This window comes from Papio anubis, chromosome 13 (genome assembly GCF_008728515.1).
Source record: "Papio anubis isolate 15944 chromosome 13, Panubis1.0, whole genome shotgun sequence".
In the NCBI taxonomy this organism is placed as follows: domain Eukaryota; kingdom Metazoa; phylum Chordata; class Mammalia; order Primates; family Cercopithecidae; genus Papio; species Papio anubis.
In genome coordinates this window covers 98140533-98162574 of record NC_044988.1, presented here as the reverse complement: position 1 = coordinate 98162574, position 22042 = coordinate 98140533, and the positions used below count along the sequence as shown (strand labels likewise).

The 22042-nt window shown below is 55.1% G+C and overlaps 2 protein-coding genes across 15 annotated transcripts in view; one reads left to right on the top strand and one right to left on the bottom strand.

The window, feature by feature from the left end:
• Positions 1-15098, top strand: part of WDR34 (WD repeat domain 34) — a 57271-nt gene extending 42173 nt beyond the window's left edge. Inside the window, exons 3-10 of the mRNA XM_031654773.1 lie at positions 7780-8028; positions 11759-11868; positions 12337-12494; positions 12987-13096; positions 13495-13662; positions 13834-14066; positions 14372-14529; positions 14769-15098. Coding sequence (XP_031510633.1) covers positions 7780-8028; positions 11759-11868; positions 12337-12494; positions 12987-13096; positions 13495-13662; positions 13834-14066; positions 14372-14529; positions 14769-15007 — 1425 coding nt within the window. The 3' untranslated portion in view covers positions 15008-15098. The remainder of the gene's footprint in view (positions 1-7779; positions 8029-11758; positions 11869-12336; positions 12495-12986; positions 13097-13494; positions 13663-13833; positions 14067-14371; positions 14530-14768) is intronic.
• SPTAN1 (spectrin alpha, non-erythrocytic 1) overlaps positions 15088-22042 on the bottom strand; it is an 85740-nt gene continuing 78785 nt past the window's right edge. For 3 of the 14 annotated variants that reach the window (XM_009188080.4, XM_009188081.4, XM_009188085.4), the window contains 9 exons: positions 21239-21351; positions 20790-20807; positions 19545-19607; positions 18367-18421; positions 16428-16624; positions 16267-16320; positions 16033-16179; positions 15800-15947; positions 15088-15538 (listed from right to left, as the gene is read on the bottom strand). In XM_009188080.4, the coding sequence (XP_009186344.1) occupies positions 15413-15538; positions 15800-15947; positions 16033-16179; positions 16267-16320; positions 16428-16624; positions 18367-18421; positions 19545-19607; positions 20790-20807; positions 21239-21351 (921 nt within the window). In that variant the 3' untranslated portion in view covers positions 15088-15412. The remainder of the gene's footprint in view (positions 15539-15799; positions 15948-16032; positions 16180-16266; positions 16321-16427; positions 16625-18366; positions 18422-19544; positions 19608-20789; positions 20808-21238; positions 21352-22042) is intronic. The other 11 variants (XM_009188087.4, XM_009188090.4, XM_009188091.4 and 8 more) reach the window with 7 other exon arrangements.

Genomic DNA, 22042 nt, shown 5'->3' with positions numbered 1-22042 from the left:
GGCTTGGCCCGGCCCGGCCCAGGAGATTCTCTAGCATATGGCACCCCCTGTTTGAGACGGAGTCTGGCTCTGTTGCCCAGGCTGGAGTGCGATGGCGCGATCTCAGCTCACTGCAACCTCCGCCTTACTGGTTCAAGTGATCCTCCTGCCTCAGTCTGCCGGATAGCTGGGATTACAGGCGTGTGCCACCACACCCGATTAATTTTTGTATTTTCAATAGAGGTGGGGTTTTGCCATGTTGGCCAGGGTGGTCTCGAACTCTTGGCCTCAAGTGATCCTTCTGCCTCGACCTCCCAAAGTGCTGGGATTACAGGTGTGAGCCACTGTGCGCGGCCAGTGTTCAGTTTTCATTCAGTCAGAGAAGTCGGGCTTGGGGCCTAGCTTGTGGCTTGGGTAGGAGGTTTTCCAAGAAAAGGGGTCCTGTGGGGCAGGTGGACTTTCCAGGAGGCATCTCCTCATCTTTCTGGGCCTCAGTTTCCTTCCTCTGAGAGGCAGGAGTGCTGATGTTCTGGGCTTCTCCATGGCTGCAGGCTCTCTTGGGGAAGAATTGGCCTTCAGGCTGCAGAGGGACCCTGGGGCCTCAGACTCTCAAGAGGGTGGACCCTACTGGTCTTGCTTTGGTAGTTACTGTTCTCTGATTCCTTCCGAGGACGTCCTGGTGTCATTACGTAAAGTCTGGCCCAGCCCTTTGTACTCCCCTGAACACACCTTTTTTTTTTTTTTTTGAGACAGAGTCTCGCTCTGTTGCCCGCGCTGGAGTGCAGTGGTGTGATCTCAGCTCACTGCAACCTCCACCTCCCAGGTTCAAGCAATTCTGCCTCAGCCTCCCGAGTACCTGGGATTACAGGCGTGTGCCACCACGCCTGGCTAATTTTTTGTATTTTTAGTAGAGACAGGATTTCACCATGTTGGCCAGGATGGTCTCGATCTCCTGACCTTGTGATCCACCCGCCTTGGCCTCCCAAAGTGCTGGGATTACAGGCGTGAGTCATAGCGCCTGGTCCCTGGATACACTTTCTAGGTGTGGGAGGCTGGCCCGGGGCCCAGCTTCCTCAACACTCCCCTCTGAGAGTAACCTAGGAAGCGAGGATTCTGTCTCCCATGCCTCATTTCTTTCTCTGACTTCCTGGGGGCTGCTTATTGGAGCCTTACCCTCTTGCCAGTCACACACTGCCTGGCATAGTGGCAGAGTATGGACTTGGGCCTCATCCCCAAAGGGATCTCAAACCATGGGAAGCTGACTTAGGTATCCCGGAGCACAAAGAGTAATTGTGGCTTCTTACCAATTCACAGGAAATTGGCAGATGCCATATTAATGTTTGTTTTTTGAGACAGTTTCGCTCTTGTTGCGTAGGCTGGAGTATGATGGCGTGATCTCAGCTCACTGCAACCTCTGCCTCCCGGGTTCAAGTGATTCTTCTGCCTCAGCCTCCCAAATAGCTGGGATTACAGGTGTGCTCCACCACGCCTGCCTGATTTTTGTATTTTTAGTAGAGATGGGGTTTCACCGTGTTGGTCAGGTTGGTCTCGAACTCCTGTCCTCGTGATCAGCCCACCTTGGCTTCCCAAATTGCTGGGATTACAGGCATGAGCCACTGTGCCCAGCTGACCTGGCTAATTTTTAAATTTTTTGTAGAGACTGGGTTTCCCCATGTTGCCTAGGCTGGTCACAAACTCTTGGACTCAAAAATAATCCACCTTCCTTGGCCTCCCAAAGTGCTGGGATTACAGACATGAGCCACTGTGCCTGGCTTAGCATAATTTGTTAGGGCCCTAGGATTTTCTGGATATAAATGAACTTTGGCTTTTCCTTGAAGTCATCAGCTGCATTATCCCCTAACAAGAGAGTCAGCTTGTCTTTTGAAGCTTTGAAGCCAGGCATTGACTTCTTTCTAGTTTCCAAATTCCTAGATGGCATGTCCTTCCAATGTTTCATCTACTTTGAAAATCTGGGCCGGGTGTGGTGGCTCATGCCTGTAATCCCAGCACTTTGGGAGGCCCAGGCGGGCTGATCACCTGAGTTCAGGAGTTTGAGACCAGCCTGGCTGACATGGTGAATCTCCGTCTCTATTCAAAATACAAACATGGCCGGGCGCGGTGGCTCAAGTCTGTAATCCCAGCACTTTGGGAGGCCGAGACGGGTAGATCACGAGGTCAGGAGATCGAGACCATCCTGGCTAACATGGTGAAACCCCGTCTCTACTAAAAAATACAAAAAAAACTAGCCGGGCGAGGTAGTGGGTGCTTGTAGTCCCAGCTACTCAGCAGGCTGAGGCAGGAGAATGGTGTAAACCCGGGAGGCGGAGCTTGCAGTGAGCCGAGATCCGGCCACTGCCCTCCAGCCTGGGCGACAGAGGAAAAAAAAAAAAAAAAAAAAAAAAAAAAAAATTACAAACATTAGCCAGGCATGGTGTCGGGCACCTGTAATTCCAGCTACTCGGGAGGCTGAGGCAGGAGAATTGCTAGAACCCAGGAGGCGAAGGTTGCCGAGATCACACCACTGTACTCCAGCCTGGGTGACAGAGTGAGACTCTGTCTCAAAAAAAAAAAAAAAGAAAATCTGTTTAGTGCGGCCACCTTCATCAATAATCTGAGCTAGATCTTCTGGAGAACTTGCTGCGGCTTGTCCAGCAGCACTTGCTGCTTCATCTTGTATTTGTACATTATGGAGATGGCTGCTTCCCTTAAAGCTCATGAGCCAACCTCTGCTGGCTTCCCGTTTTTCTTCTGCAGCTTCCTCACCGCTCTCAGCCTTCATGGAGTTGAAGAGAGTTAGGGCCTTGCTCTGAGTTATGGTGTGTCTTAAGGAAATGTGGCTGGATTGATTTTCTATCCAGGCCACTAAACTTTATCCCTATCAGCAATATGCTGTTTCACTTCCTTATAATTTGTGTGTTCCCTGGAGTAGCACTTTTAATTTCCTTCAAGAACTTTGCGTTCACAACTTGGCTGTTTGGTGCAAGAGGCCTGGCTTCAGCCTGTCTCGGCTTTCAACATGCCCTCTTCACTAAGCTTAATCATGTCTAGCTTTTGAATTAAGAGACCTGCAACTATTCCTTTCCCTTGAATATTTAGAGGTCCCTGTAGGGATATTAATTGGCTTAGCTTTTTTTTTTTTTTAACATGGAGTCTCACTTTGTTGCCCAGGCCAGAGTGCGGTGGCATGATCTCGGCTCATTGCAACCTCCGCTTCTTAGGTTTAAGTGATTCTTCTGGCTCAGCCTTCCAAGTAGTTGGGACTACAGGCACCCGTAACCACGCCTGGGTAATTTTTTTTTTTTTTTTTTTTTGAGACAGAGTGTCACTCTTGTTGCCCAGGCTGGGTTCAAGCGATTCTCCTGCCTCAGCCTCCTGAGTAGCTGGGGTTGCAGGTGCACACCACCATGCCCAGCTAATTTATGTATTTTTAGTAGAGAGGGGGTTTTGCTGTGTTGACTAGGCTGGTCTCGAACTCCTGACCTCAGGTGATCCGCCCGCCTTGGCCTCCCAGAGTGCTGGGATTACTGGCATGAGCCACTATGCCCGCCCAATTTTTGTGTTTTTTTAGTAGAGATGGGGTTTCACCACATTGTGCAGGCTGGTCTCGAACTCCTGACCTCAGGTGATCTGCCTGCCTTGGCCTCCCAAAGTGCTGGGATTACTGGCATGAACCAACACACCTGGCCTAATTGGCTTACTTTCAATGTTGTTTTGTCTCAGGGAATAGGGAGGCCCAAGGAGAGAGAGAGATAGGGAACAGCTGGTCAGTGGAGCAGTCAAATCACACACAACATTTATCGATGAAGTTCACTGTCTCACGTGGGTGCAATTTGTGGTGCTGCAAAACAGTTATTGTAGTAACATCAAAGATCACCCATCACAAATCACTGTAACAGATATACTAAGAATGAGTAAGTTTGAAATATTGTGAGAATTGCCAAAATGTGGCAGAGGCATGAACTAAGCGCATGCTGTAGGGAAAATGGCCCGATAGGCTTGTGCAGTGCAGGGCGCCGTGATTCTTCAGTTTGTGAGGAGTGCTGTATCTGCCAAGCGTCTGAAGCGGAGTGCAGCGACACGTGGTTGGCCCAGCCTCGTGCGTGTGTGGGAGAGCACTATGGCTGGGATGCAGTTTACTGTCGTCAGGTCAGACAGTCTAGTGGCAAGTCAGGTTGGCCGGGCGCGGTGGCTCACACCTATAATCCCAGTACTTTGGGAGGCCGAGGAGGGAGGATCATTTGAGCCCAGGAGTTGGAGACAAGCCTAGGTAATATAGTGAGACCCTGTCTCTATAAAAAAATTCTTTTAAAAAATCAGCCAGGTGTAGTTTTGTACCTGTAGTACCAGCTACTTGGGAGTCTGAGGTGGGAGGATTGCCTGAGCCCAGGAGGCAGAGGTAGATTGCAATGAGCTATGACCACTCCATTGCACTCCAGCCTGGGCAACAGAGTGAGACCCTGTCTCAAAAAAAAAAAAAGGCCGCCTGGGTTCAAGTCGATCATCTTTTGCTGTGTGACCTTGGGTGAGTTCCTCAGTTTCTCTGTGCCCCAGTGCCAACATTAATAATATGAACATAGGATTTACTTCATAGGGTGGTTGTGAGGAGGAATGAGGTGATGTGGGTGAAGCTCTTGGCACAGTGCCTGGAAGTGAGCTCTTACCAAGTGGCACTGTGGTCAGAATTGTGGCTTTCACAGAGTTTGAGATTCTCCCTTAGTCCCCTTGACTCGGCACATGCCCTTTGTGATCCCCTGGCGCATTCATTCATTCCTTGATGTGTATGCTCCCTCGGCAGCCTCCTCCAGCTCTGTGGCTTCAAGTCACATGTCTGGTCAGAAGCTCTCCAGAGCTTTGTAACCTCCCCTGGGAATACTTGATGCCTCCCCGTGGGTGGCTGAGGCATCTGAGTCCAAAGCAGGCCCCACAGAACTGCCCTGTGTTCTCTGTCTGAGTGTGACCTCACATCTGGGGATGCCCTGTCCACGGGTTCTCAGTGCAGATCCCAGGGTCACCCTGGATTCCCTTCTTTCCATGATTCCCAGAGTCCAACACGTCTTCTTGGGCTTTACTTGCTCTGTTGCCCAGGCTGGAGTGCAGTGGCACAATCAGCGGCTCACTGCAGCCTCCACTTCCTGGGCTCAAACAATCTTCCCACTTTAGCCTTCTGAGTAGCTGGGGACTACAGGATGTGCCACCATGCCTGGCAATTTTTTTTTTTTTTTTTTTTGAGATGGAGTCTCCCTCTGTCACCCAGGCTGGAGTGCAGTGGCATGATCTTGGCTCACTGCAACCTTCGCCCCCCAAGTTCACGCGATTCTCCTGCCTCAGCCTCTCAAGTAATTGGGATTACAGGTGCCTGCCACTGTGCCCGGCCAATTTTGTATTTTTAGTAGAGACGGGGTTTCACCATCTTGGCCAGGCTGGTCTTGAACTCCTGACCTTGTGATCCACCTGCCTTGGCCTCCCAAAGTGCTGGGATTACAGGCATGAGCCACCATGCCCAGCTTCTGGCAAATTTTTAATTGTTTTGTAGGTACAGGGTTTCTCTCTGTTGCCCAGGCTGGTCTCAAACTCCTGGACTCAAGTGATCCTCTTGCCTTGGCCTCCCAAAGTGCTCGGATTACAGGTGTGAGCCACTGCGCTCAGGCAATTTTCCTCTATAACATTTTATTCTGGCCCACGACACTCCTTCCTGAAGCTTTCCACTTGGCTGGCTCCTTCGTGTCCTTCACCTCTCAGCTCAAATGCCTTCTCCCTAAGAGGCCACCCTCGCTGTCCCCAGACAGCCTCCCTGGCTGTTTGCTTCTGTTCTCTTGCCTCTGGATGTGCTCAGTGCTGTGTGGATTTGGTATTTCTTGTTTTTTCATCTCTCCCCGCCCCTGTGTAAGCACCTGGGGCACAAGAATCTTGCACATTTTCTTTTCTGCTGTATCTTCATTACCCAGACAATGCCTGGCAAGTAGATGCTCAGTAAGTAATTTTTTTTTTTTTTTTTTGAGACGGAGTCTCGCTCTGTCTCCCAGGCTGGAGTGCGATCTCGGCTCACTGCAAGTTCTGCCTCCTGGGTTCACGCCATTCTCCTGCCTCAGCCTTCCCGAGTAGCTGGGACTACAGGCACCCGCCACCACACCCAGCTAATTTTTTTGTATTTTTAGTAGAGACAGGGTTTCACCATATTAGCCAGGATGGTCTCGATCTCCTGACCTCGTGATCCGCCCACCTCGGCCTCCCAAAGCGCTGGGGTTACAGGCGTGAGCCACCGTGCCTGACCTCAATAATTTTATTTTATTTTATTTTTTGAGACAGAGTCTCCCTCCATAGCCCAGGCTGGAGTGCAGTGGCGTGATCTTGGCTCACTGCAACCTCCGCCTCCCAGGTTCAAGTGATTCCCCTGCCTCAGCCTCCTGAGTAGCTAGGATTACAGGCACGCGCCACCACACCCGTCTAATTTTTTTTTTCTTTTTTGAGACGGAGTCTCGCTCCATTGCCTAGGCTGGAGTGCAATGGCGCGATCTCGGCTCACTGCAAGCTCCGCCTCCTGGGTTCACGCCATTCTCCTGCCTCTGCTTCCTGAGTAGCTGGGACTACAGGCACTCACCACCACGCCCGGCTAATTTTTTGTATTTTTAGTACAGATCGGGTTTCACCATGTTAGCCAGGATGGTCTTGATCTCCAGATCTTGTGATTCACCCGCCCGCCCACCTCGGCCTCCCAAAGTGCTGGGATTACAGGCCTGAGCCACTGCGCCAGCGTTTTTTTTTGTGTGTGTGTGTATGTGTGTATGTGTATAAATGTCTGCTTTGTGCCAAATACTGTGCAAAGTGCTGGGGATTCAAAGATCAGACAGAGTCTTATGCGAGGGGACTTGCGGTTCACTAGGACACAGACAAGCAGAGGGAATTGAGTGGCCTGTGGAGATGAGGGTGGGTACCAGTGCTGAGGCCTCTCTGTTCAGAAGAGAACTGTCCTGGTGAGTCCGGCCCCCTTCCTTCCTCCGGGCTTGCCTCCTGGCCCAGCTCGAATCCTGCATGAGATGGGAAGGAGGGAGTGTGGCAGTCCAGGGCCTTGTCATTGTCCCTTGGCCACCTGGGGAAAGCCCCTCACAGCAGCAATCATTGCTTCTGCCCAGAGAGCCTTCGTTTGGTGAAGATTGGGCATGTCTGTAAGATAGGGAGGCTGGCTTCTCCTTCCCTTTCTGATGTTTGTACCTGTGCCAGGTACAGCTAAGCAGGGGACCAGGAATAGTAGGCGTGGTGGCAGGGTGGAGAGCAAGGCCTCTGGGGGCGGTGCTCTGCCTCCCGCCCAGCAGCTCATAGTGGATGCCGGAGCTGCCATTGCTCGCCCAGGTGCTGGGAGGGCTGCCTGCTGAGGGAGGCAGCTGGGGTGGTGTGAAGCTGGGGTGTTCATGGGCATCAGACCATGTGTCTGCCAGGGTGCTGGTGTGAGCCGACGTGGTTCTGCCTGCCCTCCACGTCTTCAGAAATGGAGCCCTCTGGCTCCTCCGAATTGTACCAGAAGTCTGGGGCAGGGTCTCACTGGCCTGTGTGGGTCCCTTGGCCAGCCCTGAATTGGTCCCTGGGGCTGCAGTGCGGACACAGTGCTCTGTTGGCTGGCATTGATTGACTGTGGGACATGGAGAGTCAAGGGGCCATCTCCAACCCAGACCTCACTGAGAGAGGCCGCTAGCCGGAGACCCATCGCACCTAGGAGGAGGTCCAGCAGGAGGGGCAGGCAGGGGGCTGGGCGGGGGCTGGGCGAGAACAGCCGGGTGGTGATGCTTGTTTTCACCCTCCCCGCAGAAAAGTTGCCAGACGGCCAGCATTGCCACTGCCAACGCGTCCGCCCAGGCCCGGAGTCATGTGGACGCCCAGGTGCAGACGGAGGCCCCTGTGCCCGTCAACGTGCAGCCCCTGTCCCGGTACGACATGCCTCGGCTCGCAGCCTTTCTTCGGAGAGTGGAGGCCATGGTCATCCGAGAGCTGAACAAGAACTGGCAGAGCCACGCGTTTGATGGCTTCGAGGTGAACTGGACCGAGCAGCAGCAGATGGTAGGGGATGGGCTGGTGCAGCCTCGGGTGGAGCCCCTGCCCCACTTCTGTCTCCCCTTGTTTTCCTTCCCACAAATAACAGCCGTGCCAGTGGTCGTCACGGTCAGCAGTCACCAGGCTCTAACGTCCTGCCTGGTACTGGACTAGGTTCCCTAAGAATAAGTCAGTGAGTCTTCACTGCTGGCCTTGAGGTAGGTTTTGTTCTGTCCTGTCCACTTTACGGTTAGGGAGATGGACATCCTATGTGGAAGTAACGTCCAGGGTGAAACTGAGCGGGTGAGCAGTGGAGGCAGAGGCTGGAGCCCGGGTGGCCCGGCTGCTCTGCCTCCCCATGTATGGTACAGTGAGGGCCTTCTTTTGGGCCAGGCCCAATTTAAGAATGTCTCCTGTGGTATCTTACTCACTCCTCAAAACAACTGTATGAGGCCGGGCGCGGTGGCTCACGCCTGTCATCACAGCACTTGGGAGGCCGAGGTGGGCGGATCACCTGAGGTCAGGAGTTCCAGACCAGCCTGGCCAACATAGTGAAATCCTGTCTCTGCTAAAAATACAAAAATTAGCCAGGCGTGGTGGTACACGCCTGTAGTTCCAGCTACTCGGGAGGCTGAGGCAGGAGAATTGCTTTAACCCGGGAGGTAGAGGTTGCAGTGAGCTGAGACTACACCACTGCACTCCTGCCTGGACAACAGAGCAAGACTCCTTCTGAAAAAAAGACAAACAAAAAAAAACAACTGTATGAGGTAGTGCTATTATAATCTTCAGTTTATAGATGAGGCTGAGAGAGGCTAAGTGACTTGTCCAGGGCCACACAGCTATACCCTGGCTGAGCCAGAACTTGAACCCCAGTCTCTCTGGTTTCACTACCATGCTCCAGGTCATCTGCCCTCCAGGTACAGTCCAGAGTCATGACCCTGTAAACACTGATGGGCAGTTGGGCAGACAGCATTGGGTTTGAGATGAGGGAGCTTGTGTCTTTGTCTTTTTTTTTGAGACGGAATCTTGCTGTTTCACCCAGGCTGGAGTGCAGTGGCATGATCTTGGCTCACTGCAACCTCCGCCTCCCAGGTCCAAGCAATTCTCCTGTAGCTGGGATTACAGGCACCCGCCACCACACCTGGCTAATTTTGTGTTTTTGGTGGAGACAGGATTTCACCATGCTGGGCAGGCTGGTTTCGAACTACTGACCTCAGGTGATCCACCTGCCTGAGCCTCCCAAAGTGCTGTGATGACAGGCGTGAGCCACCGCACCTGGCCAAAAAAATGTTTTTAGAGTTAGGGTCTTCCTATGTTGCCCAGGCTGCACTTCACATGGGCTCGAGATGCTCCTGCCTCAGCCTCCTGAGATGATTTTTTACAAAGTGTAAACATTTCTTGAACCAGAACACAGATCAACAAAGTGAACATTACCAGGCCTGCAAGAGCTTCCTTCTACCTCCTAGCCCACTGTATAGCCTTGTTTGAAAATAATGGGTTCATGCACGTTGTGGCTTGGATTGGTGCTGCATTCCTTTTTACAGCTGCATAGTGTTCCATCGACAGACCATATTCATTTAGCCACTCATCAGCTGATGGACGTTTGGGCTGTTCCCCTTTTTGGGTATTGTGAGTCATGCGCTTGTGTCCGGCGGACATGAGTTTTCATTTCTCTTGGGTCTAAACCTAGGAGTGGAGTTGCTAGTCCTGGTCTCCTGCCAGCTTGTTCTCCACAGCAGAGGCACCTCTTGCACGTGCTCCAGCCCTGCCCGGGGTATGGCTGTGGAGTGGGGAGTCTTTCCAGTGGATAGTTTTTTTTTTTTTTTTAACAAAAAGGGTTTTTTTTTTTTTTTTTTTTTTTTTGAGATGGAGTCTCTGTTGCCAGGTTGGAGTGCAGTGGCGCGATCTCAGCTCACTGCAACCTCTACCTCCCAGGTTCATGCTATTCTCCTGCCTCAGCCTCCCGAGTAGCTGGGACCACAGGTGCCCGCTACCACGCCTGGCTCATTGTTTTGTATTTTTAGTAGAAACGGGGTTTCACCATGTTGGCCAGGATGGTCTCGAACTCCTGACCTCGTGATCCGCCCGCCTCGGCCTCCCAAAGTGCTGGGATTACAGGTGTTGAGCCACCAGGTCCGGCCTTTTTTTTTTTTTTTTCCTGAGACACGGTCTTGCTCTGTTGCTTAGGCTGGAGAGCAGCAGTGCAACCTCTGTCTCCTGGGTTCAAGTGATCCTCCCACCTCAACTTCCTGAGTAGCTGGGATTACAGGCTCTGGCCCCCATGCCCAGCTAATTTTTGTATTTTTGGTAGAGACGGGGTTTCACCATCTTGCCTGCGCTGGTCTTGAACTCCTGAGCTCAAGCTATCCTCCTGCCTCAGCCTCCCAAAGTGCTGAAATTACAGGAGCCATTGCGCCCAGCCTTCAGTGGATAGTTTCTTTATGTAGAATCATGAGGTCAACAGATCTGAAACGTCAGAGGATCTGGGAGGCTGTTTGGATTCCTGGCACACACTACTTCCTGGGCAGCTGGTGCCTACCCCTGACTAGGCTGGTTGTCAGCCTCCTCACTTGTGGCTGTGGCCGGCTGGGAACTGAAAGCAAGATGCCAGAGCTAGACAAAAAATTGTGTGCAGCTGGGCACCGTGGCTTACGCCTGTCATCCCAGCACTTTGGGAGACCGAGGCAGGTGGATCACCTGAGGTCAGGAGTTCGAGACTAACCTGGGCAACATGGTGAAACCCCATCTTTGCTAAAAATACAAAAATTAGGCTGGGTGCAGTGGTTCATGCCTGTAATCCCAGCACTTTGGGAGGCTGAGGCAGGCGGATCACGAGGTCAGGAGATCGAGACCATCCTGGCTAACACAGTGAAGCCCCATCTCTACCAAAAATACAAAAAATTAGCCAGGCATGGTGGCGGGCGCCTGTAGTCCCAGCTACTCCGGAGGCTGAGGCAGGAGAATGGCAGGAACCCAGGAGACGGAGGTTGCAGTGAGCAGAGACCGCACCACTGTACTCCAGCCTGGGTGACACAGCAAGACTCCGTCTCTTAAAAAGAAAAGAGAAAAAAAAAAAAAAAAAAATATATATATATATATATATACACACACACACACACACACACATACATACACACACACACACAAACATACACCCAAAAATTAGCCGGGTGTGGTGATGCTTGCCTGTAGTCCCAACTACTTGGGAGGCTGAGGCATGAGGATCACTTGAACCTGGGAGGTGGAGGTTGCAGTCAGTGGACATTGCACCATTGCACTCCAGCCTGGACCACAGAGTGAGACTCTGTCTCAAAAAAGAAAACCAACCAACTCACCACCACCACCACCAAAAAATCATATGCGTGTAGCACAGTATGACGTTGGATGGTTTGCTTGACCCCTTGTCGAGTGTCCCACTCGGCCATGTTGGGCATTTTTATGCTGCTGGCAGCCATCCCTACCTTCCTGCTACAGCCCCTGAGGCTTGGAAACTGTGGAGTGCGCCTGTGAGGGCAGCTGCCGCTCTGGGCAGGAGCCTGGTGGGCCTTGCTTCTCAGGCCATGCCTTCTGGGCTGTTGGAAGCATCCTGCTGGGACAGATGTGGGGATGAACACTCCACGTTTTCCTCTAGGCCTGGCCGATGGACTTGAGGGCCTCTAGGGCCAATGTGGCCTGGCCTAGGTGGGGTTTTTGGTTAGGCAGTCACAAGGCCCTCTGCTGGTGGCTTTGGGACTCAGGGTTGGGGACGTCTCCGCAGGTGTCTTGTCTGTATACCCTGGGCTACCCTCCAGCCCAAGCGCAAGGTCTGCATGTGACCGGCATCTCCTGGAACTCCACTGGCTCCGTGGTGGCCTGTGCCTACGGCAGGTGAGTGGCAGTGGGGCGGGTGAGGGCAGCGTGCCACTCCAGGACCCTCGCTGGACCTTGTCTCTGTAGCTGCACAGGGAAGAGTTGGTTCTAAGAGCTTGGCCATCCTGGGAGTCTCTTCTTAAGGCTTCCTGGGCGGGGGTGACAACAAGTGGCAGGAGAAGAGCAGGCAGTGGGGCTGAGTGCCAGGACCGCCCTCCCCCCTGCCCGGCGGCCCTGGGCCTGCCTGCCTCGCTGCATCCCCATCCTGCATGGCATGGACCATCCTTGGTGCCGGGGGACCGTTTTCCAGAGAATGTCACGCCCTTGGGGTGCTGGAGTGGAGCGTGGGCCACTTCAATACCCAGAGTAGTGTCTAGTGGTGACAAGGACATAGCGAATGTGTCGAGGGCTAGTGGGGAGAGAGGTGGGGTGGGTGATAGGAGCCCCACCCAGGGGCACAGCCGGCTAAGGTGTGTCTGTGTGCAGGCTGGACCATGGGGACTGGAGCACGCTTAAGTCCTTCGTGTGTGCCTGGAACCTGGACCGGCGAGGCCTGAGTCCCCGGCAGCCGTTGGCCGTGGTGGAGGTCCCCAGCGCTGTCCTGTGTCTGGCCTTCCACCCCACGCAGCCCTCCCATGTCGCAGGTGAGCTACCTGCTGCCTCTGCCTCCTCTCCTCTCAGGACTCAGCTTCCCGCCCTGCAGAGGCACACAAGGGAGCTTTTCATGGGCCCTTTGGCCCGGAGACAGAAAGGCAGGCCCTGACCCCCCTCAGCGTGGAGCCCAGGTGAAGGTCTGTGGTGAGGCCTGAGGGGGTGGAACTCGGAGGAGGAGTCTGGAAAGGGTCCACGGTCGGGGCTAGGGGGCTGTGGAGAGGCCAAAAGAGGCAGGTGCCCTTGGGAAGCCATCAGTGGTACGGGGCAGACAACGCTGGAGGGAGCTGCCAGGTGCAGGGCAGAGGTGTACCTCCCTGGGGTACAGCAGGGGAGCTGGGGGCTAGGACTCTCCCTCTGTGGGGATGACTTCCAGCCAAGTGGCTCTGCCACCTGGCCCTGTGGGTGGGCCAGGGCGGGTGCTTGGCCAGGAAGCCAGGCTGAAGGTAGGGCTGAGCCTCTGCCCAGGCCCACTATCCCTGCAGGAGGGCTGTACAGTGGCGAGGTGCTGGTGTGGGACCTGAGCCGTCCTGAGGACCCGCTGCTGTGGCGCACAGGCCTGACGGATGACACCCACACAGACCCTGTGTCCCAGGTCAGGGCAGGGGCTGCCGGGCGGGGTGGGCCCTGAGGCAGAGCTAGGCAGAGGGCGCCCACTCTCCTAGGAAGGTCACCCGGGCGTTGGCAATTGGACAGTTGCCTCCTGCATTCTCAGAGCTCCCACAGCATGAGTCACCCCCCTCAGGAGCCACTCCCAGGGCCCTGTGGCCATTCCCAGCCTCCTCTGCAGGCACCGAGTGAGCGGCACTGGGATTCTGGGACTGGAGAGGGCCCTGGGAACCCTCTGGGCCTGCCCCCTGGTGGGTGAGCCTGGCTCTTGGGCCTCCCTGATAATTCTTTTTTTCCTGGAAGAGAGGGAAGGTAGGGGTGGAGTGTAACACCTGGGGCAGGTGTCCCTTGTCTCCATCCTGGCCCTGCACACTGTCATTTCAGGTGGTGTGGTTGCCCGAGCCCGGGCACAGCCACCGCTTCCAGGTGCTGAGTGTGGCCACTGACGGGAAGGTGCTGCTCTGGCGTGGCGTCGGGGCGGGCCAGCTGCAGCTCACGGAGGGCTTCGCCCTGGTCATGCAGCAACTGCCACGGAGCACCAAGCTAAAGAAGGTACGCGGGCGCCCGGAAACTGCCTTGGCCTGCGCTGGAGAGCCTTGGGGGCGGGAAGGTGTGGCCAGTGGGCCCGACTTGCTGTGGTCGTCCCTCCTGTTCTCTGGCTCTGTTGGGACAGTGCCATCTGATGCATTTGGCTCTGACCCTGCTGCTGCCATTTCTCCACAGCATTCCCGGGGGGAGACCGAGGTGGGCGCCACGGCAGTGGCCTTCTCCAGCTTTGACCCTAGGCTGTTCATTCTGGGCACGGAAGGTGGCTTCCCGCTCAAGTGTTCCCTGGCAGCTGGAGAGGCAGCCCTCACGCGGATGCCCAGCTCTGTGCCCCTGCGGGCCCCGGCACAGTTTACCTTCTCCCCCCATGGTGGTCCTGTCTACTCTGTGAGCTGTTCCCCCTTCCACAGGTAGGCAGGGGAGGCCTGGGCCCGAGGCTTAGTGGGGCCAGGGCATCCCTGCCCTGCGGGTCTCTAGCCTGCCAAGCCTCATGACGAACTGCTTCAAGTGCTTGCCTTCTGCCCACCTGAGACCCTGTCCAGGTCTTTGGTGGTTTGCCCAGGCATTGTCCCTCTAAGAGAGGACCAGCTCCAGGCTCAGGGACCAGGGAGGCTCTTCATGAGCTTGGTAGCCCAGGAGGGGTCTGGTGTTGGGGGCCAGCACCACCCAGACCCCAGCACTGATTCCCTTGCCTGGCCCCCTGCATCCCATCTAGGAATCTCTTCCTGAGCGCTGGGACCGACGGGCATGTCCACCTGTACTCCATGCTGCAGGCCCCTCCCCTGACCTCGCTGCAGCTCTCCCTCAAGTATCTGTTTGCTGTGCGCTGGTCCCCAGTGCGGCCCTTGGTTTTTGCAGCTGCCTCTGGGGAAGGTAGGAAGGGGCCGCCAGGCCTGGATCTCTTTTAAGGGGTGGGTGGTCTGGCCCCTGCTTGTACCTGGGGTTCTGGGTTGGAGAAAGACTGCACGTGGGGGTAAGGATGGCTTCCCTCCAGCAACCCAACTCAAAGCGACCGTGGCTGCACACGACAGGATTGAACCCAGGCGGTAGCCTCCTCCTGCCATGTGGTGGGTCTCTAGAGTTTCTCTTACTCCATGTGTCTGTCTTTTCAGGTGACGTGCTGCTGTTTGATCTCCAGAAAAGCTCCCAGAAACCCACAGTTTTGATCAAGCAAACCCAGGATGAAAGCCCTGTCTACTGTCTGGAGTTCAACAGCCAGCAGACTCAGCTCTTGGCCGCGGGCGATGCCCAGGGCACAGTAAAGGTGTGGCAGCTGAGCACAGAGTTCGTGGAACAAGGGCCCCGGGAAGCTGAGGACCTGGACCGCCTGGCAGCGGAAGTGGCCACCTGAGGGGTCCCGGAGGCGGGTGCAAGCCTTCGCTGTGCCGAGCCTTGTGTTTCTGACAACAAGCTGAATGAAGAAAAGCAAAGTTTTGGGGGAAGTCATCATTTATTTGTCTTTTACATGAAAACAGATTTGGGGGAGGGCGGGAGAACAAGGGGAAGAGCCAGCTGCTTTGATTTTCTGAAGTCGGAATGAGGGCAGCTGCTTCAAGACGTGGATCTGGGTCCCCACAGTGACATGGTGATTGTGACTGGACCGGAAGCGGGTTAGTGAAGCACCATTTTCTACTAAGTCTTATTCCAAGCTAAGCAGGCTTAAGGTTACAGTGGAAAGTGAGAGCACACAGAGGAGCGGACATGCAGCAAGGCGACGCGGGGCAAGCAGCGAGGGGCGGGTGACCCAGGGAGTGGCTCAGTTCACAAAGAGCGAGCGGGTGAACTCCACGTAGTCGAACGCAGTGGGAAGCTCACGGCCCTTGCCGTCCACGTAGGGCTTCATGTGGGAGACGCAGTAGTCAGCTTGTTCCCGGGTCAGGTTCTATGGGGTAAGAGACCACACCTAGTGTCTGAGCCAGCTGCACCCACTTCAAACCTGACCTCCCAGGTCTCAGGATGCTGGGGGCTCAGAGCTGCTGCTACGAGCAGATCCAGGACTTCAGTCCATACTGGGTTTGATTTGTAAATGGGGAGAAAACTCCTGTACCCAGCACAGGGCCTGTTGCCCCAGACTCGGCTCTGCCACAAATGTGGCTTTAGTTTTCCAAAGGACACCTCTTCACCCACCTCCTGAGGCCCATACCTGGTAGAGTTCCTCCTTGGTCACGTAAGGCTTTCCCTCTGAGCTGAGGGCCCGGAAGGCGCTCTCGATCTCCTCGCTGGACTTGACGTTCTCAGTTTCACGGCTGATCATGAAAGCCATGTATTCTTGCAGGGAGACGTGGCCATCTCTAGGAGAGGAGGAGCAAGAGCCTGAGCAGGGAGGGCAGGTGGGTGCTCAGGGTGCAGGCTCACAGCACCCGGCCTAAGGCTTACCTGTTTGGATCCACTGTGTCCAGGATTGCCTCGAACTCAGGGTCAGGCTCCCCTTCCTCCACCATGGGCAGGTCATAGCCCAGGGAGCGCAGGCAAGATTTGAACTCCTGATGGTTCAGCCTGCCAGACTTGTCCTTGTCAAAGTGTCTGCAGCACAAAGCCGAGGGCAGCTCAGCACACAGCCCTGCTGCCGAACACCCCCCACCCAGCCAGGGCGAGTAGGGCTGAACTCACTTAAACATCATGCTGAATTCTTTGAGGGCCTCCTCAGTGACACCTGTCGTGTTCCTGGAAGAAAAACAGAAATTAGGGAGCAGACCCTCCACACAGCAGGTGACCATGTCTTTTCCTCCCTGGGCTCCAGGCTGAGCCTGGCCCACAGCCCTCCCGGGTACCTGGCCTGGATCTGCTGCTCCAGGTTGTGCTGCATGCGCATGCCCAGCTGGTCCAGTTGGTCCCACTGCTGGGCCAGGCCCACAGTGCTGTGCTCCGTGTACTTGTTGTCCAGGATGAGGGCCTCCTCCATGGCGGCCCCCAGGTCCTCAATCTTTTTGAGCTGACTTCTCATGGCTCGGATTTCCTGGTGTTTGCGCTGCAGGGGCGGGGAGCACAAATGCTCAGACAGGGGCCCTCAGCTCAGTCACCAGCCCAGGAGCCACTTACTGCCCTCTGGTTCCTGCTCCAGGCCTGGCCTGAGACCTCTTAAAACAAGAACATTTTAGAATAGGAATAGTGGGATGGGGTGAAGCTGAAGAAACCCCAACCACCTCAGCAGGAGGAGAGACTTTCAATGTGAGGGTTCTAAAGCAGCTGGTAGACCTGCCAGGGGGCTAAGTGCGGCGAGGACTCCAGGAAGCAATGGCCAAAGATTTTTAATTTTTTTTTGAGATGGAGTCTCACTCTGTCACCTAGGCTAGAGTGCAGTGGGGCAATCTCAGCTCACTGCAACCGCCTGGGTCCAAGTGATTCTCCTGCCTCAGTCTCCTGAGAAGCTGGAATTACAGGTGCCCACCACCACACCTACCCAAATGTTTGTATTTTTAGTAGAAGTGAAGTTTCACTGCATTGACCAGGCTGGTCTTGAACTTCTAGGCTCAAGTGATCTGCCTGTCTTGGCCTACCCAAAGTTCTGGGATTACAGGCATGAGCCACCGCACCCAGCCTTATTTTTAAGACAAGGTCTTGCTACATTGCCCATGCTGGACTTGGGGCAGGTGTGGGCCACTGTGCCTAAAGACTTAATTTTTTTTCAGATGGAGTTTCGCTCTTGTCACCCAGGTTGGAGTGCAATGGCCTGATCTCAGGTCACTGCAACCTCTGCATCCCAGAATCAAGTGATTTTCTTACCTTAGCCTCCTGAGTAGCTGGGATTACAGGTGCCTGCCACCACACCCAGCTAATATTTAGTATTTTCAGTAGAGATGGGGTTTCACCATGTTGGCCAAGCTGGTCTCGAACTCCTGACTTCAAGCAATCCACCCGCCTCAGCTTCCCAAAGTGCTGGGATTACAGGCGTGAGTCACCACACCCAGCCCCAGACTTTCTTTATAGTGAAGAGCCCTCGGTAGGGAGTGGGGGCTCACGCCTATAATCCCAGCACTTTGGGAGGCCGAGGCGGACAGATCACTGGAGATCAGGAGTTGGATGGCAGCTCCATCCTGGCCAATATGGCAAAACACTGTCTCTACTAAAAACATAAAAATTAGGCCAGGTGTGGTGGCTCACGCTTAATTCCAGCACTTTGGGAGGCTAAGGCAGATAGATCACCTGAGGTCAGGAGTTTGAGACCAGTCTGCCTGGCCAACATGATGAAACCCCGTCTCTACAAAAAATACAAAAACGGCCCAGGTGTGGTGGTGGGCGCCTGTAATCCCAGCTACTTGGGAGGTTGAGGCAGGAGGATCACTTGAACCCAGGAGGTGGAGGTTGCAATGAGCCAAGACCATGCCCACTGCACTCCAGCCTAGGCAACAAGAGTGAAACTCCATCTCAAAAGATAATTAAAAAGAAACAAAAATTCGCCGGGCGTGCTGGCACATTGTAGTCCAGCTGTTTGGGAGCGGCTGAGGCAGGGGAATCGCTTGAACCCAGGAGATGGAGGTTGCAGTGAGTCAAGATCGCACCACTGCACTCCAGCCTGGGCGGCAGAATGAGACTCCATGAAGAAAGAAAGAAAAAAGAAGAGAGAGTGAAGAGCCCTAGACTGCTTTAGGCCAAGGGAAAAGAGTACAATAGCACATCTGGTTCCTGACTTTAAACCAGGAAGGGAAGGGGTAGCCTGGGGGGTGGCTGGGTGAGGAGTCTCTGCTGGGCCACAGCCCCATGGGCACTTACTTTGGTAGCTTCAAGCTGGGATTCGAGGGTCCCCGACTCCTCCACCATGCAGGACCTAGACACAGAAGGACAGTAAGGAAAAGGGCCTGCTCCCAGCTGGCCGAGCGCTCAGAATGAACCTTCTCTCAGAGCAGTACCTGGCAACCTCACATTCCTTTTAAGGGCACTGAACCTAACTGCAATTGGCCATCTTTATCTAATGGGCCCCAGGAATCCAGGGAGGGCAGGGAGCATTTCTCCCATTTTAGAGATGGGAAGCTGCTGCCTTGGTGTGGGCCAGGGCTGAGCCCACTCGTCTTGCTCCCAAGGCCAGGATGACTCAGGAATGGAGTTTAAATTCCCCCATGGGTGCAGGGCAGCTGCAAGCCTGTCTGAGCATCCTCTCTGCAGCCTTGGAGGGGATGGGACACCCTGACACCTGACAGACGGGAAACCTCAGGGCAGAGGGGAGGCTGAGAACCTGACAGCCTCCCCATAGAAACCCTGGAGTGTCCTGGCAAGGTTCCTGAGGAGGGAGCCCCATTCTAGGGGGAATGAGCACGACCCTGCAGACAAACGACACAAGTGGAGTGCTGGGAGATCACAACCAACTGTGCCAAAAGGAGGGATGGCTGTGACTAAGCCCCAGATCCCGGTTTCATCCTCTAGACACAGTCAGGGAGGCAGCCTCCTCTCTAGGATCAAGTTCTGAGAGCAGATGGGCTTTGGGGAAGCTCCTTCCCAAGAGAACACAGTGCCAGGTCACAGAGGCTACCAGTAAACAAAGACGACAAACAAGTTAGGGACGTGCAAGGACGGATTCACACAGGGTGTATGGCCTTGGTGGGGTTTTAGCCCAAGCTCCCCTGTACCCACATTCGCCCCAGCCTACCCTTTTAAAACCCAGTGAGCCAGGGTTAGCTCTGCAATCTCCTCAAGTTCAAAGTGCTCTAGCAAGGCAAGGCACCAGGCTTCCTCCTACCCCAGCAGGTCAGACTCACAGTCACGCCATGTCCCCCCGGGGAAAATGCCCCCCAGGACCTGGGGGCAGGAGGCTGGGTGCCGGTGCAGTGGGAGGACAGACCCCTCCTTCCCAAGCGGCCGAGGGCGGCAGGTTAGTCAGGGTGGAGCCGCCTGGGGATGTCAAGAGTGCATCAGTAAAGCCACAGTGAGGTAAGAAGAGAAATAAGGAGAAAAACCTTCCAGACAGATCATCCCCAACTTCATACTGATAGACACGAATGACTCGACGATATGCTATGCTAGTCAAAGAAAAGAAACCAAATGAATACACCAAAGGGAGGGGAGGCAAGAGCACACTGCAACAGACATACAAGGCCCAAGCTGGCAGGGCGCAGGCAAGGGCAACCTGGTGCCTGGCGGGTACCTGGAGGCAGCAGGCCCAATGGCTCACCCCAGGCAGCTCACACTAGGAATGGGCAAGAAGGGCAGGGCTTGGAAGGAGCCATAAGGTGAGGGGAGCATGGCACCTCATGACCTCATGGAGACAAGAACAAGACCAGCAGACACAGCCATGGGGCAGGGAGGGGAGTCAGGTGGCCAGGGTGTCCTACGGGCACAGGCCGGAAACTGCGATCCCTACGTCCCCAGCTGCTCTGTCATCAGAATGTGTGGCCCGGCTGGAGGGGTCTATTTTTCTCCTGGCCGCCTATACAGGCTTGATATGCCTGTGTGCTGAGCCTCAGGAGTGCAGGCTAAGCCACTCCAGTCCCACCAGCCCTGGCTTTCACAGCGGGCTTGGCAGATGACAAAGGTCACCCGCCCAGGGAGAGGCCCCAGGCCGAGCAGAGAAGCCCCCGCCGGGACTGGGTGGGACAGCTCTGCTCCTCCCACGTCCTGTCTATCACATCATAACGGGGGCATTTTTGCCTTCTATTAGGGCAGACAATTCTTACCCTTCCTGACCCCAGGAAAGTCAAATGGCAGCCTCAGCTACTTGGGAGGTGTCAGTGCCCAGCCCTTCTCAGCTGTGAACTTACTGTACCCTGCCTGAGCCCCCAACATTGCCATCTGCTTCATGCCCATTGACCACTGTTGGACACGCTGCGGAAGCAGCGCTGAGAGCCCAACAGAGCCCGGGGACTAGACAGGCGCGGGGGTTCTCAGGGCCCCTGGACTCCAGCTCTGGCCTTCGTGCTTCATCACCTTCACTACCCAAAGTGAGCCCTTGGAATCGCTCAGTGAGGCAAGGGTAGCTCCCTCTGGCTTGAAGGCTCTATCGGGGACCCGGGACCATGGGCTATGGGGCAAGGAACACGCTCCTTGTCAGGTGACGGGAAAGGTGGGAGGGGAAGTGCAGCCTGCCCTGGGCAGGAAGGCCCATCCCGGGATCCTCCACAAGCCAGGCTACAGGACAAGGGCAGAGGGGCAAGCGCACGAGACCCCACACGACAAGCCCGGAGAAGGAAGAAAACAATATTAACCCATCGAGGAGGTATGTCCTGTGGAGAGCAGATCCAAGCAGCCAGGAGACAAGGTGGTATCCGGACAACAGCAGCAATCGGGAGGTGGGGGACAGAGAGAAGACAAAAGAAAGAAAGGAAAACAAAAGCAACAACATCAGTACTCAATGCATAGACCCTGCATCGTCTGTCGCCAAATCACTGCTGGGGCTGATCACACACCCTGCGTGGCCCCACTCAATCCAGGAGCTCCAGCAACTTGGCCTCTGGGACATGCAGCACTGGGAGGCTGCTCTACCTATGCTCCCACTCCCGGCTCCAAACACGACCAGGCATTGCCAGCCCAGCTTTATTCCCAGGCTGCCTCTGGTTTTACACAAAGCACCCCCACCTCCTTGGGGCTGGAGGCTCGCCAGGGCTTAAGCATAGCAGGGACATGCTGCTGCCCCCTGGCCCCAGAGGGCTGGCACCTGGTCTCTTGGATCCACTGGTGGAAGGCATTGGCGTGCTGGGCAAACTCCTGGCGCAGCTTGTCGTTCTCCTCCTGCCGCCGCTGTTCCTTTTGCAGCTCCAGCTCCCTCTCCTGAGGGCCAAAGGGGGGCAGATGCTATGCACTGCTGTGGCAGTGACACCAGCCCCTCCTTCACAGATTGGCTCAGGATGGATGGAGGTGGCCTCCCTGCAAGGAACCTCCCCAAAGATGAGAGGGGAAGGAGGCTGGGAGATATGAGGCCAGCTCAGAGCACTTGGTAGTTCTTTCTCTGTTCCCACCCCCTAGGTGCTTCAGGAAGGGGTGGACCTGGTGGGGAAGCTACTGGCCAGTCAAGCAGGGAGTTGCTGGACTGTCAGAAATGGAAACTTCTGGCCGGGCGCGGTGGCTCACGCCTGTAATCCCAGCACTTTGGGAGGCCGAGACGGGCGGATCACGAGGTCAGGAGATCAAGACCATCCTGGCTAACACGGTGAAACCCCGTCTCTACTAAAAAATAAAAAAAACAGCCAAGAGGCGAGGTGGTGAGCGCCTCTAGTCCCAGCTACTTGGGAGGCTGAGGCAGGAGGAGATGGCGTGAACCAGGGAGGCGGGCTTGCAGTGAGCTGAGATCCGGCCACTGCCTCAAGCAACTGAGACTCTCTCAAAAAAAAAAAAAAAAAGAAAGAGAAACTGGAAACTTCTGGCTGGGTACAGTGGCTCACACCTGTAATCCCAGCACTTTGGGAGGCCTGGGCAGGAGGACTGCTTGAGGCCAGAAGTTCAAGACCAGCCTGGGCAACAT